Genomic DNA, 17,660 nt, shown 5'->3' with positions numbered 1-17,660 from the left:
TTGAATAATGTATTGGTTGGTATCCTAGTAAAGAACAACAGTACTCGTATAGGGTAACTTTATAAGAAGCATACGTATTGACGTCACACACTATAGTTTGCCCGATTACGCTGAGTTGAGCTAATACCCAATAACCATTAAAATGGCGACATTCGTAGACCTGACTTTTTGTTGATATCCGCCGCGCCATCATCTGTTATGATGGCAATACTTATTTTACATCTTTTAATTAGTTTAGAATTTTGTTTGAAGACGCTATGCATATTAAAAGTGGCCCGCCGCCTAATTTACTACTTCCCAGCCAAGTTGAACGCAATTAAAACAGAACTAGCGTTATTAATATTGGGAAGCAAGTGGCGCCTTCGGCTGTTAAGAAAAAAGAACTCGGAATTTATGCGTCAATAAGAGTTTTGTAGGGCATTATCGTAAATAGCGTACGGTATTTAATAGTTGGCATAAGGAAAGCCGCTCCTATTAGAGTTTGAGTTATATGACAGTTGTGATGCGCCCATCCCGCGCCGATTTCCCCTTGGGATCGAAACACAGCCAGCCGGCTCTCATAGTCGAATTGTTATTGTTATTACCAAAAGGTACGGCCTTCACTACGTTCAGATCACAATTAACTGCAGTAGCTTTACCCAAAGTTTCCAATTTGAGTATTGCCTTCATCAAGGTTATCGTTTTCACTTCAATCTATATTAGGTGTACAGAACAGGTCATAAAACATTTTCTCATCCTGGTTTTGTCAGAAAGAAATGCATCCCAGCTATGAGTGAAGATGAAGTAGGTTATTTATATGTGTTTGTTGACAAATTGCACTGAGCCAAATCTTATGTGATACCCAATGTACCGTATTCATTTAAATATTATTTGATTAGACCGTTAGTCGTGCGAAAATTTCTTAGCTTCACAAACATGCAAATATTTTTTTAAGTATTAAAAAAAAAATTATCACCGGATTAATATAGTTATATTTTTTATCACTGGCAATAATTAGATGTCTGTCATAGATACACACGCGAATATAGTGCTTCTTTCTTGTGCGTTAGGAAGTATTTACTTCTACTTTAAAATAACACTCGATTGTAGAATTTGTACACTCAATTGTATGACAGTCATTCAGTCACAAAGCATTTTTAATAATCATTGAGCAACTGAGAACAAACCAGGTAGTTTGCTACTCAGAAAGCTCATACTAGCAATGAGTCCGTCAAAACATATTCTAATTGACGATTTTGTTTCCAATAAGCAATAAATACGACGGGTTTGTGTATCGATACGGCGCGCGACGGGGGGCGGGAAGATGACTCCTAATTGTTGATAATTAGCAGTGAAACCGGGCGGGCCTAACCGAGTGATATTGACTGTTTATTACTTAATACGTTAAGAACTCGGTCCGATAGAGAAGTCTATAACGAATAATGGAATCACTCGAAGGTTAACATCGCTCTCGGGTTTATAAGCCAGCCGTGTAGATAATTAAAATGTTTTTTGATGTTTCGTGGAGAATATTTTATAACGCAGGCTAATACGATTTTATTTCAATTATTGTTGGTTACGCGGGTTTTATTATAGAGATGGCGCCAAAGGGTTTTGTCGATTATGTTGTGCTGTGACGGAATACCAAATTTAATTGTAGTTGTTTTTGCGTTTTGTTAAGGCTGAGTTTACTGTCGATAAACTTAGAGGGCTTTTTGTAAAACGGAATATCGTAAATGTTATATAGGTATATAGGCCATTTGCAAATTCAGAGTGGATATGGTTTTTATGTGCGCATACACATTAGGAAAACTTAGGGTGAAAATTGCTTGGCTTGATGTAGAGAAACAGAAATCGGCTTCGATAGTTAATGTAGGTAAATAGCCACCTACCATAGCCATCATATTAAACTATCGTAAAAAATACCTACACCGTATACCAGTGGGAGGCTCCTTTGCACAGGATGCCGGCTAGATTATGGGTACCACAACAGCGCCTATTTCTGCCGTGAAGCAGTAATATGTAGACATTACTGTGTTTCGGTCTGAGGGGCGCCGTAGCTAGTGAAATTACTGGGCAAATGAGACTTAACATCTTACGTCTTAAGGTGACGAGCGCAATTGTAGTGCCACCCAGAATGTTTGGGTTTTTCAAGAATCCTGAGCGGCACTCCATTCTAATGTCCAGGGCGTATCAGTTGCCATCAGCTGAACGTTCCGCTCGTCTCGTCCCTTAGTTTCATAAATAAAAAAAATAAAAAAACACCATACAGCCTTATCAATAGAAACAATGAATCAATTACATAATGTCCTTAGTTTCGCTACAAAACTAAACACTGAAATTTCGTTTTGTTTGGTTAAATAAATAAGGTAATGGTGATCACTTTTAGTTTTCTTTTTGTCGTCTGTACATTTTATGATTGTTGCATACAAAATCAGCAGTTATTTACAAATCTTTAGCTTCATCTAAGCAAACTCTTTTGTAGTTTTATTTATCTTTTACTCAATTTCATTCATCTTGTAAGTCTCTGTTGTTATTTGTCTGTGGCTTAAATTAAAATCAACAAAGCTTTTGATATTATTATCAGCAGTTGGTGTTATTTCAGGTATATATACAACCACGTGTTGGTATATTATGCCTACCACCCTCGCTTTCATGTTCCTAATAATAGAAATATTAATAGCGAGTGGATGCCCCGACTATACCCACCTAGATTTTGGCCTTTTGTTTTAATTAATATTTCACCGAACGGTTGGAATAAAACAAAACATTGGCTAAATTAAAGCTTGCAAATAAATCAGTGAAAACTGCACCCAGATTTGACCCCTCGGTAACTGTACCGAGAGGTCAAATCTGGGATCATGAGATTAGCGTGTTTGTGCACGACAAACCGTCACATATACAAGGTTAATAAAATATTTAATGTATGGATACGCATAATATTTTAATATCTGTATACAGGGTGTAATCGTTAAGTGTAACCAGGCGGTTATTTCGTAACTATAACTAATATCGAAATTACGTTACATGACCAGTAAAATAATAATATCAATAACTTTGTAAAAATCAAACGAGATGCATGCAAAATGTCCATATTAAACACTACACCTGTAGATACATTATTAATAATAATAATAAGGCGAGAGGAGGAGCATTGACCGTTATATTAAAGAGTATGTTAAAGTCTTAGATTATTATATGACTAAATAGACTATGGCAGCTGTGAAAACGTCGTAAAAAAATTGAGTTTAGAGTTAGCCTTTAATTTGAGCAATGCACGCACGCTAACACAAAGTGTCATATAAATCGCGAGTGTAAGACGTAGCTTGTCACGCACACTAAACTAATTTTTGTCAAGGTGTTTTTGTGTAAAGGTTGTCTAACACCAAGAGACTATCTAGACGTATAAATTATCAACGGTTCAAGTTTTTTTAATGAAAATTTGGGACGAGACGAGCAGGATGTTCAAATGATGGAAATCGTAACGCCTTGCCCATTACAATGCAGTGCCACTCAGGATTATTGAAAAACTCAAAAATTCTAAACGGCACTACAATTTTGTTCGTCACCTTGGGACATAAGATGTTAAGTCTCATTTGCCCAGTAATTTCACTACCTTCTATTATATTGTCTAGAAGATGAATAAGAAACGATAGCGTCGTCTCATTGGCCTTTTTGTTTTATCGATTTATCAATATATTTATTAGTTTTGAAATTTTAGTTGAGTACGAGTTGGGAATTAAAATCATTATCGTAAAATGGAGCCCTTACGGGACGCCTGATACATATTATTTTGTATAGATACTCATGAAAAATATCTAAATCATACTTTTAAGGGATGTATTGAAAGAAGTGTCATCCAAATTAAATTTGTCACCAAAATTTATGAACGTTGCGAGACTCGAACCCACGACCTCTCCGCTTGAGTGCGAGCGCTCTTACCAACAGAGCCAACCGTTCGAGTGACGAACAGAAACTGAGAGGCGCATAATTAATCCCAGAAGTAAGGGATTCCACATTAAAATAAAAAATTGTTTTAAAAGTGCCATCATTTATATTACTAGTTATAACTTAATTTAATTAAAAGTGGTTACTCACTATGGAATTAAATATTTAAAGTTGAGACGGCTCTATTCTTTCTAAAAACAACAAACCCACGGCGAGCCGTCGCGACGCCAACAGTCTGTCAATTTCGCCTCAATACAATATGTTTAATCATCAAAAAATTACGTTAAAAGTTGATGAGAATAACGGGAAAAGTTATTTTAATTCATAAAGTCGATTGATATTTTAATTATGAAAAATATATACCCGTATTTTAACACAATAGACTGTGATAATGCTGTAAAAAATATCCTTATACTGTTAAATATGAAATGAGGTAAAATTTGTGTTATTATTGTAAAGCGAAATGCATTAATATACATTTCTACAATTTCCCGCCACTATACTTATTTACCTCAATTATATCGAGCTGGAAGTATCGTACAACATGGCCGTCGGTGTATCGTCTATCGTAACTTAATCAGCATCAGTATTCAGCAGCAAAATTGTTTCAATATGACGTAGGGAGCTCTCACGTAGGGGCGATGACGTCACCCGCCACGCCCTGTCACGCCTCTGCCAGCTATCACGCAGTCTATTATACGCTTTATCACAACTAGATTATAGCTGAAAATGCTTAAGCGATACGCGGCTTCTGTATTTCAACTGAAATGGATTTATGTTAATTCAGAATGTAGTTTAACCACAGTTTTTGTAGACTGCTACAAATGACGTAGTGGTTGGAGAATACAAAGTAAAAGATTAAATCAAATCAAATCAAAATATTGATTACGTATTGTTATCATCACTCGTATTCTAACGTTTTAGACTATTATATTGGTACCTATTATAAAAGAAAGACCTAACCGCATAGAGATTTTCATTTCAAAATGATTTCGAATTGAAAATCTCATTCGGTTTTTGTATGGTCTGAATTAAGAGGCCTTGTAACCGAAAAAAATAAACTGATATTATTCATACCAACATAGGAAATGGAGTGACATAATATATTTTGATTAATGTTTTATTTGTATAATTTGCTTTTTTTTAGTTTTAATTTTGACAAATTGAATAATTCGTTTCAATATTTGAAAAGGAAATGTTGTGTTACTTATTAAGTTTGAAATGACAAATGGTATGATAGCTAAGTATGGGAAATATTATGAGAAAGCTCATGATCACTTGGATCATGGCTCAGGATCAAGATGGCCTGATGATCTAGTCAAGATCGCCGGAATTGGTTGGGTGATGGCAGCCCAGGTCCAATTGTCATAGAGATATCTGGGGGAAATCTTCGTCCAGCAATGGATGTCTATCCGCCGAAATGATGATTATTAAACCCAATTCAGCCACTAAGAATCCATCCAAGCTATACAGGTTTAACAAACACGATGGAAAGCATATATAGGCAATAATTATTAAATACAAGATATCAAATAACAAAATTCTTATATATCCAAAGAAAAAACTTCCTTAAGTAAATTCATTATCCAGTTGATATCAATGGCACCATGTCAAAGTCAAATAAATAAACTTCATAATTAATTAGGCTTACACATTGCTTCTGCAGTAATGTGTAATACACAGTGTCGTTCTGCATGGCAGAAAAAGACACCGTTGTTGTACCCATTATCTAGCCAGCATCCTGTGCAAAGGAGCCTCCCACTGTTAAATGCCCTACGTCGCCTCTTACGACACCCTCGGGTCTTCGCTATTCTGTTTATGCCTCGGGGAAGCACAGGGTTAGGACATAGTTAATGAGTGAGATCTACAGAAATGACTTCTTAATTAGTATTTCATGATTTCATCGTACATCATACATACATCATTCAAAGTACATCGGGTGGTAAATCCAAACAGCATGCGATATCTGTGTTTTCGAGACCCCGATGCACATCAACACTCACCTTCAAAGACAAAATTAAATAAACTTTAATCAGTTAGGCTTAAACTTAGTGCTTCTGAACCGTTACCATAACGATTTTTTTAAAATTACTGAACATATAATAAGTTCGGAAAAAGTAGAGCTCGTGAGAAGAACACAAAAAACTCAACGGCCACTCATTTCAACCAATAGAGTATTATACAATGGATTTAATATGTAACAAATTAGTTTGTAAGGTGCTGCATTCAAAATATGAATCGTTGGCAGCATTGGTAGTTTTAGTTTTAGTTCTGGTATGGTTCGACACTCTTCGTAGTGCCGGGGTTTTATCTGATAGTAAAACGCAAAAAACAGTTTACAATATTTAAATTCAAACCACATAATACGAGTGAATCTGTATAATTCATTAATCATACACACCCAAGTTTTTATACTTGTCTTATCATTAAACAAAATCTACAGTTTAAGAAATTCATTGCTGTCTACCACGACGTATTCATATAATACAGATTTTTGATATTTTTAACTAAACCCGCCTTCCGACTTTTCCCGGGTTCATTTTGGAGGTCTGCTTACCTTACTTGCGTACTGACGAATTAAAAACAACGACTTTAAAAGATTTATAATAGAAAATTAATTAAATAATGCAACGCTATAAGTATATGACCCGAGATGACACGCTATCAATATATTGTAGGCGATAAAAGTGTCACCGACCCGGTCTACATCGCGTTCGAAACACTTGCAATTATTAGATCCATAATTAACTCTTGTTGAATGCAGAGTCGATGCTATATATTTAGGGTGTGTCCATCCTAGAGTATAAACTTAAAACTTCTTCTAAAACATCGCGTTCGAATCGCTTGCAAATATATTCATAATTAACTCTTGTTGAATTCAGAGTCGATGCTTTATATGTAGGGTGTGTCCATCCTAGAGTATAAACTTAAAACTTCTTCTGAAACATCGCGTTCGAATCGCTTGAAATTACATCCATAATTAACTCTTGTTGAATTCAGAGTCGATGCTATATATTTAGGGTGTGTCCATCCTAGAGTATAAACTTAAAACTTCTTCTAAAACATCGCGTTCGAATCGCTTTCAAATATATTCATAATTAACTCTTGTTGAATTCAGAGTCGATGCTTTATATGTAGGGTGTGTCCATCCTAGAGTATAAACTTAAAACTTCTTCTAAAACATCGCGTTCGAATCGCTTGCAATTATATCCATAATTAACTCTTGTTGAATTCAGAGTCGATGCTTTATATGTAGGGTGTGTCCATCCTAGAGTATAAACTTAAAACTTCTTCTAAAACATCGCGTTCGAATCGCTTGCAATTATATCCATAATTATCTCTTGTTGTATTCAGAGTCGATGCTATATATTTAGGGTGTGTCCATCCTAGAGTATAAACTTAAAACTTCTTCTAAAACATCGCGTTCGAATCGCTTGCTTTATAAATAGGGTCTGTCTATCCTATAGTATAAACTTCTTCTAAAAAAGCTTAAATGTGAAGTCACTGATATGTTTATTTTAAATATCAGCTGCTATAAGTATGTTGAATCACGCGTATGACATGCACTTTCAATACACGACAATATTTACATGAACCCGCTATGTAGACATAACATAATATGAGTAATTTATTATATTTATTAACATATTTGTTAACACAATATCATATTGTCTATTAATAATAAAACCGTAAATATTTCATATAATTGGTGCTTTTATAATAATAATTATTTATTGGCAGTTAAATAAAAACAATATTATGAGTATTATCTTATAGCAGAATTATTACCACGATTACAAGACCGCCTTTATATTCAAATTCAAATGGAAATATTTTTATACAAAACTTATGAACTGAGCCAACTTTTCGAGCGACGCATGGATCTTAAATCAAGGTATGTCTTGTTCATCTCTCAGGTTGTGGCTCCATCTACAGGATCTAGTTTACAGTTGATAACCTGTTCAACTTCAATAATTGCATAAAAGGAAATAGAGATGTTGCTCTTTCAAATCTAAGCAATTTGGAAAGAGCGTTCGTACGGAACCCAAGTGGCGCCTGTTCATAAATTTTGGCTACAAATTTAATTTGTAAAATTAATCCCAGAAGTTAGGGATATCACTTTAAATAAAACAAATAGCTTCGAAATATTTTTATTCAAAATAGGATTTCAAATCACTTATTGAACGTCAAAAACTGTAGTCTAAACTAGTCAGCACAGTTCAAAGTAATATGGTTAGCATACAGTCATACAGATCAAATACTTTACCGGTGCTGTTTCGATCATGACACCTCATTTATCTTTAAATACAAAATCAATAGCGGGGGTCAACGTTCCAACAGACCTCCCTGATAACTCTGATCAGTGACGTGTAAAATATGAAAAATTTAAATGGTCGTCCGTATAAAGGCACTCGATCGTTACGATGACGTACGCTCGTGGTGACCCATCACGAACAAACTCAAGAGGCATGCGTGAATGGTGTGAAACGCTTCTATTATAGTGATACCGGCCCCCGCTGTGCCATCGCTTTGTGCTCAGCCGAGCCTTCGCGCTGACACACGTATTATTTATTTCCGATACACCTTTGTTAAATGCTTTAAACTCTCGATAGCAGACGCCCAAAACCATAAATCAAACGACAAAACAAATATCAAAGCATCGACGATTCGATTTGAATTTTTATAACCCTTAGCGATTTCTCGTTTATACAGAACTGTTGCCAGAATACGAAACGAGAAGGAGAGATCCCAATTTGCGAGATTGACTACTGTTATGTTAATGCGAAGGAAGTGTTCGTCTCGTTTGTGGTGCATTGTGTGTTAGATCTTTGATTCATTGTTTACAATTCGTAGAACAAACAATGATTTATCTAGTGATAGAACTTTTACCACTGTCTATTGCATGCTGGTGGACAAAAAAAACTGTGTGTGCACGCGAGAAGTTATACTTTTTTAGCCTAACAAAACAAAAATGCGTGCTATTCTACGTTTTTAGAAAGAACAATTATTTTGTATAAATCTTGCAAAGATGGCTTTGATAATGAATACGGCTGTATGGGCTTGAACCCTTTGCCAATTCAAATAATGGACGAAGAAACCAAAAAAAAAGCGAATGATGCAAAGTCAGAAAATTTTAGGAACCAACTTTAACCTGTTACTTTTGTGTTACAGTGATGCGCGCGCATCTTAAAATTTCACTCTCATAATTTTTTCATAACACGCCTAAAGAAGTATAACTTCAATTATTTGATGAAAATATAAGCAATGAATTAATGTACTATATTATGTTAGTTAAACTTCTTTTTAATAAATCAACATTAGTTAATGAAACTCATCGAATCTCTATGAAAACATTAATTCATTAAAGTAGGTATGTGTTATAGGTAAAGCACTCGGAAATAAGAGTAAACGTAACCGAAATAATTTTAATGAACGCTTTGAAACTAATACAAATTTATAACACAAGCAGACGATTACAAACAAGTCTATATTATAATATATGTTAATCGTTGGGATCCTTTCCATTGAACCTACTTAATCTTCCAAACACATTTATCATATTCATACGATAAAAATACCATTGAGATCAACCGCTTACAAAGAGCTACAAGTTCTTCGTACCTGATACAGAAAGGAAAGTCAATTATATTTAAATATAAATCGGATTTGCTAACGTAAGCCCCTGACAATGGCGTAGGCGCCTTGAAGCACCTTTTAACGATCGCCATCACATTGTCGAGCAGCTTGGTGTCACGCCCGAACGTTTGTCAATGTTACACCCTGTATTCGCACCCCCACATTATGTTCGCATTTGCGGATTATAAAGTCACTTTTGTTGTCGAAATAATTTACTACACCGTATCATAAAACTATTAACTGGTCGTTGGAACTCTATATAAATTTATCGCGTTATTGAAAATAGTCACCAAAATATTGATCGATCTAGATTTAGTAATATGCATATGATATTAGCATATTGATAACTATTGACATGCGGTGCTCTTTCTCGTGTTGCAATCACGTGGGACTGATTTATGATTTGAGTCGTTTGTACTTTGTTAACAGTTATCTACTCGTATGTGTGCTCTACACGAGTGTCAGATTTATTGCAGATTCGATTGAATTGTGTCGGTAGTAATAAATTTTTCACTAATTAGATTTTTTATCTCAAATCTTTAGTTGTCCTATATTATTTTCAAATACTAAAATATATCGAAGTAGTTAAAAACTAAAGTATTTTATCACCTATATACATGTCGAATTGATCGTAGTGTATTTAACAAATTGATCTAACTTACATATTTTAATAACTTTAATGTTTTAAGAAAACATAATTTTGCGTTTTACTTTTTAATTACAACAGTTCTTGTTTGGTAAGAGTATTTAAGTAGCATTTGCTTCTAAATCTAATTTGTTTGAAATGGCTTTATCTCTACTGTACAGTTATCTATAAATATATATAACTTACATTTACGAAGTCGCATGAAGACTACGTATACTTGACCTTCTACGTTGAAGGAAATTAAATCTATACTCACCTGTGATGAAAGAATTTCGTGTTAAGCGTCACCATCGCACGGAGCCACCAAACTGGGTCGTATAAACAAAGTAATATTAATGAAACATATTCCACATAAAGGTGAAGTTTAAAGTAAAATATCACTCAATGATATTCTTACAATCTCTCTGTTACCTACAGAAGTACATGTTTATTGTTCACCCATCCACGTACATTTTACACTTATGCAAAATCTGTAAATTCGATCGCGGTTCATAGGTTTAAACACTGGGCTAATCTTAAGATTACCTGATCATTTCCCGAAAATCAATATTGTCGTTTGTTGCTGAGAAGAAACATGCATTAACACGTCGATTTTTATACATGTAGGCAGCAAAAAGAGCAATCAGTTTCCCTGTCGATAAGTAACCGTTGTCAACCACATTCTTTTGTGACGGAAAAGGAGCATGTTCCTCAGTTTGGTTTCATATGAAAAAATGTTTCTTGAACACTGTGACGAAGGGGTTAAGGCAATATTAAAATAATAAAATAATTATGAAAACAATGCCAACTGGAAACCTCAAAACCGTCTTGTAAATGATACATACATTATAAATTTGATTAGTTTAACCCTTGTTATAAAGGCTTACGGTAGCTTACTCTTTCGGCCGTTGATAGTATGGCGTGTTACGAACACAAACGTCAGGCACCATGTAAAAGGCTCCTCATTAGCATAATTTGCTGTAGAATACAGAACAAACAGCGTTGTAAATGATGCGTTAATAAAATTCGAACGACTGTTATTATGCGACTGTAGCGAGCATCTCTTGCGCGTTACAAAAACTGTCATAAAAACCGTATCAGTTTCAGCTGAGTGAGGGACGCCGGACAATGCAAGCAGCCGGTATGTATTCTGATGAATGGGGCTCTTAAGAAATTTGTTAGGAAGTGTTTGATAGGTGACAAGTAACATTGTTGTGGTAGCAGTTCCAGGCGGGGATTGGGATACATATGCCCCGTGGGCTCCCCGCGGTTTGTGGTTACGAATAGAGCTCACACTTTTATTACTACGAATTTTGGGGTGACGTCGACGAAGCGACGCTAAATGTTAATGTTATACACCATTGTTTGTTATTATTTGATCGACCGGCTGCTGGGGACTGCATTATGCGTGTAAGTCAGAATAGAGTGGAATATTATTGAGTCGAGGGCACTTGGCAGTTATGATAGCTAAACACGCCCGAAAATCATTATAAATCATTTTGGTTGTAGTTCTGTAGAATTTTATTGAGTAATACTAAAATGTAATCTTAGTGATGGCTCTAGTATATATTTATTTAACATATTATATATAAAATAATGTGAGTAATAATATAAATAATATAATAATAATGTAGTATAAAGGAATGAAGAGTTGAATGATGTCGATGGATATGTTTGAAGAATATGATGTAAATACGCTTCGAGGAAAATGGGTATCATAGATATAGCAAGACAATACTTCAAGCTGGCTCACATAGAAGTGCAGGCTCAGTCACATATGGAGTATTGCTCAGGTCGTTAGTCTGGTATCCAAGTGGGAGGCTCCTTTATGATGCCGGCTAGATTATGGGTACCATACGTGCTTTTTCTGCCGTAAAGTGTAAGCATTACTGTACTTAGGTCCGTAGCTTTTGAAATTACTGGGCCGAAGGTGACAATCGCAATTGTAGTGCCGCTAAGAATTAGCACAGCATTGTAATGGGCAAGGCGTCTCATATTATGGAAAAAAAATCAGCTGAAGCTGTGAATCGAAGTTGAAGTGATCGTTAATCGTGGATCCTTGTATGTGTGTAGTATTTATATACATATCTATACTAATACTATAAAGGTGCAGTGTTTGTTTGTTTGTTTGAACGCGCTAATCTCTGGTACTACTGGTCCGATTTGAATGATTCTTTCAGTGTTGGGTAGTCCATTTTTCGAGGAAGGCTATAGGCTATGTTTTTTTTTCAATATTAGGGATCCGTAATAAAATTGCTATTTTGTAACACAATGTGTAAAATCGGAAACCTATTTTTGCGTGCGCTGCAAAAACTATTGACAATAGAACAAAATTATGTACAGGCTATAATATAGGCAATATTTTATTACTTATAAAACTATCGCGTGAATTATACTTTATATGGCAAAACAACGTTTGCCGGGTCAGCTAGTATTAAGATATAGGCGTTACCGAATCTGCTCATAAATGTTTCTCGCAAATTAATAACTGGAAGAAGTGACAAATATGTAACAAAACTGTTACATTTTGTATGTTTTTAATGGGACGCACTTCTTTGTAAGTCAGGCTTTGATGATCTTTTGGTCACATCGATTGAGAGAGCAGAGCTTGCTCTAATGAGGATGGCTTTTAGTTACAGGCGTTACCTTCTGTGCCAATTGGAACGATACTTGATAATATGACATTGTCAATATGCGTATCACTGCGGCTAGGAATAAAATTAATCACATCAATGCCAATGTTCACGACCTATTCTGCATAGTTCTGGCAGGCCGTATCGGTCGTCATGCCAGCATTGCCGTCTATACAAAGAGAAATATTGTAAAAAAGAAGGTTTTTACCGCACAATTTACTTATAATATCTTGCCCCAAACTAGGCGTAGAGTGTACTATGGGTTCAAAACAACGATATATTTAATACAATATACTTACTTAAACACACAGAGATATATTATATATATATATATATAAATATATATATATATATATATAAAGATCCATGACTCGGAAACAAACATTCATATTTTTCATATTCATCATATAAATGTCTGCACCTACCGGGATTCGAAACCTCAGCTCAGTAGGCAGGGTCACTAACCACTGGGCTATTCTCGTCCATTGGTTGTGATTCACTAGACTTAATATTAGTTACTAGAGGCTTATGGTAACTGAAGCGTGATACAAATGGTTTTAGCTGACAACTAGCGTCAGGGTGTCGATTTTGCGTGACGTTAAAATTAACTCTGATATTTTTGAATTTATACTTCTTTAGGTGCGTTATGAAAAAATGATGAAAGTGAAATTTAAAGATGCGTCCGCATCACTGTAACACAAAAGTAACAGGTTGAAGTTGGTGACTTAAAATTTCTGACTTTGACGTCATTCGTAATTATTTTTGGTTACTTCGTCTATTATTAGAGACAGGCAAAGGGTTCAAGCTCATATAGCCGTATTCATTACTTAATAATTAATTGTCAAAGCCATTTTGCAAGATTTTTACAAAATTGTTCTTTCTAAATACGTAGAATAGCACAAGGATTAAATAATTTTAATGATTTTTGCTTCGTTAGGACAAAGAAGTATAACTTCTTTTGAGCATCCGCCTATATAGTATATCTTCAAACATTTATATAAAAAGGATTGTGTGGTTTTATGAAACCACGGTTTTGTTTTTCACATTAGGTACAAAATTAACTATTAATTAAATTAAATATTAATTAACTCAAAATGTTTGTAATAATATTCCATTAAGTGTATCAAAATCGCTTTATCAATCTTAATTTTATACTTGGAAAATTGGAATGATAATGTGAAATAATAAAAACAAACAAAATAGCGTGGAGCACTGACACAAATAAGTAATAGTCTATACACTACACGGTCAGCTGCTGCGGACTATAGGCGTCGCCCGACCGTCACGCGACATGCAACACACAGACGTAAAATTTTAAGACGATGTAATAAAAGTTTCACTTTAAAAGTACTGAATAATAGAAACTTAAGCCTTTTAGATCTAGGGGAAGTTCAAAACCGACCCTGCGCGATTAAATCGATTACGTCAAACTATAGACGCGATTTATTCGTGCATTGAAATTTTATTTGAGTTGCGTTGCAAATATTTAACTAGATTTAGCCTAGCGTTTGATTATCCTGTCTGTAAGCGGGGGCTGTTATATTTATGCAACTTCTCTATTAGATTACGTCTGCTCCCTTCTGAACTGCCCCAGCCTCTCGCCTCCAAGCCGGATGAAGTAACGCTCCGGCGACATGTGGACTATTGTTTAAAATAATTTCTCTCTGTTGTGAACCATTTATTGATGTAATTGCATTTTGAGCTTAAAGCATGTTTGGTCTGTATTTATTCTGTGTACAGTAAAATTTAGAAAACAAACAACACATATCGTAAAATATGTAAATGTCTTGTTTTACTGATTGGCACAAATGTAGCAGTTTATTAAGATAATCTATACATAGAAATAAAATTGGAGTGTCTGTTTGTAATATTAATATAACCATTTTTAGTACACGTATATGAATATATATACGGTACTTACACCAAAATAACATTTTATACAATTTTTGTTTCGGCTACTCTCCGAAACGGCTAGACCGACATTGACGGGACTTCCATTATTTTAGAAAATGTTTATTTTAGAAAATATATTTTATTTTAGAAAAATAAAGTGTTTTGCAATGTCCAAGAAACGGTAAAATAATTTATATGGCATGACAACGTTTGCCGGGTCAGCTAGTATTAATATTAATATTGACACATTCTTACACAAATTATCTTACCCAAAACTAGGCATAGTCTGTACTCTGGGTACAAGACAACGATATATTTAATACAAACATTCATATTTATTATCTACCAGTGGGAGGCTCCTTTGCACAGGACTTTGCCGGCTAGATTATGGGTACCACAACGGCACCCATTTCTGCCGTGAAGCAGTAATGTGTAAGCATTACTGTGTTTCAGTCTGAAGGGCGCCGTAGCTAGTGGTAGTACTAGGCAAATGAGACTTAGCATGTTACTTAACAGAGGGACTATTCTCAAGGTGAGGAGCGCAGTTGTAGTTATTTCATTCAGAATTAATGGGGTTTTTCAAGAATCCTGAGCAGCAATCTTTTATATTGGGCAAGGCGTATCATTTACCAGCAGCTGAACATACTGCTCGTCTTGCCTCTTACTTTCTATAAAAAAATATATAAATTAGTGCACCTACCGGGATTCGAAATCGGGACCTTCTGGAAATCTAAATGGGTTTTTTTTGGACGTAGGTAGTACATTTCATCACAAAATTTTCCCAAAGGAGTACGATATATCATTTTATAAATACAAATGTTATTTACTTTGTTAAAACAAACCTTTTTGTCAAACCTTAACTATTAATCCGATAAGGTAATAAGGTGCATTCAAAGATAAGAGACGAGCCAAACTAAAATATATTAAAATATGGGTCTCCCTACTACGGTCTGCTGTTCAGACCAAATTGCGACACCCAAACTGGGTATCCATAATATACTGTCATGTATAATAATTATAGTATTAACTTCGAATGTTATATTTAAGGACTATTATTATGGAATTGCAATAAATTGAAATTGAAATTGAGAAGAGACGTACAAAATAACGCAGAAAAAGTTGTGAGTAGTTAATAATAAATGTTTTCTGCTAAATTGTTTCAGACGGAGCACCGCACTTGCTGTGCGTGTGGGGAGCCTATAGCAGACCGCTTCTTGTTAGAGGTGGGTGGGGCCGCCTGGCATACCGGCTGCTTGCGATGCTGCGTGTGCGCAGTCCAGCTTGACCGGCATCCATCCTGCTTCCTCCGGGATCGACAAGTTTACTGCAAACAGGACTATGCCAAGTTAGTATCAACTTCACAACAATCTCATTGGCATACTTAAATTTCTAGATACCACATTATTGACGTTTTTACATTTGTGTGGGTGTACTGGTACAGTCAGCATATAAATAAATAAACTAATACTTTTGCATTTTTTTTTTACAATTTTTATAGCTATGTACTTTTTATTGAAGCAGGCGTTACTTTGCGGAAATCCATAACTATCCAAATAATTTGAGTTTTCTTTATTGTTTCACCTCTACATGAGGCATCCTCAGGACGTGTTGACTCGCCAAAATCTGGCACGAAACTGATTTGTCAGCTTAAAGACAAATATTGGCGGAATTAACACTAAAGAAAACTCAAATCATTTGGATAATTTTGGATTTCCGCAAAGTAACGCCTGCTTCAATAAAGCCAAATACTTCATATGGAACTAATAATATTAAACTGACAATTCGCACTCATCCTCATTCTCACTTTCATCCGATTAATTATTTGTATTAATTGTTATTTCATCTTATATTATAACTAAAGTATCATCCGTGCCTTGAATTTTTTAATAACTTTACAATAATAACACTGAAGAATAATATTTTAAGGCATACGAATAAACCACAAATAAAATCAATTCATTCATTTATTAGCTAAAGTCAAATAGTCATATCTCACAACAATTAGAGACGTTTATAAATCTATAACTATTATTTATTTGTGGCATTCGCCATTAAATTCTGATTGTCAATATATTTTCAATTTCAAAATGTAACAAACATCTCTTTCTGACTGTACAAAGAAATTCAAATTTCAAGTTTAGAATTCCTGTAAATATACATATAGGTACTACTACAAATGCAAAAACGTCTCGAAGGTAATTTATCTGTACTTAGAGGAATATGCTTTATATTAGCAGTGTCATACTTAGTGCAGTCTGGTCAATATTAGTGAACAACCTACAATCACGTAGATATATCTATCTACTACTTATTATTTGCTTATATTAAATATTCTTTCCAACGGTTATAATATATCCTCTCACTATGTATTTTATTATTGATAAGTTTTATGTTTGAATAAATATTAAAATTGAAAAAAAAAAAAGTAAAACTTAGTTTCTAAGTATAAATTCGTGATTTATTTAGGGCAATGCGAATGAATGTTATTTAATTAAGTGAGTGTATTATACGGTATTGTGTTCCGTAGTTTACGGTACAGTCATAATATATATAAACTAAACATTGTCCAAGAATACGGCCATCAAACAGTTTGATCCGTTCACATTAATTCCTTTACAAAACTCAGCCTGCGTCCAATTAACCTCACGTATTAGAAATGTTCACAGTCATTTCGATTTCAAGAGTCATCGACAATGCTGTCGAATTTGAAAGATCCGTTTGATTATGAAGTAATGTTCACATTCAGGTTTGGTTTGATTTGGTCGGGTTATGGTTGGTATGCCTAGTATAGGTGCACGCGACCCTTGACCCTATCTGGGTGGTCATGATATTGCATTATTCCTCTGCGGCACTCTTTGTCAATATCATGCTCATTGGCGCAAATCTTTACTCAAGGCAGCGTGCATACCAATATTAAATTATGGTTTTCGTAACATGTCTTGAAT

The 17,660-nt window shown here is 34.7% G+C and overlaps 1 protein-coding gene across 1 annotated transcript in view; it reads left to right on the top strand.

The window, feature by feature from the left end:
• The window catches only part of LOC126978300 (LIM/homeobox protein Awh), a 77,300-nt gene that overhangs the window by 36,169 nt on the left and 23,471 nt on the right, over window positions 1-17,660 (top strand). The window contains exon 2 of the mRNA XM_050827053.1: window positions 15,879-16,060. Within this exon, the coding sequence (XP_050683010.1) occupies window positions 15,879-16,060 (182 nt within the window). The remainder of the gene's footprint in view (window positions 1-15,878; window positions 16,061-17,660) is intronic.

Source organism: Leptidea sinapis, chromosome Z (genome assembly GCF_905404315.1).
Source record: "Leptidea sinapis chromosome Z, ilLepSina1.1, whole genome shotgun sequence".
NCBI classification, from domain to species: domain Eukaryota; kingdom Metazoa; phylum Arthropoda; class Insecta; order Lepidoptera; family Pieridae; genus Leptidea; species Leptidea sinapis.
Note: the sequence above shows the minus strand (reverse complement) of the source record. Positions and strands in the feature narration are given on the sequence as shown.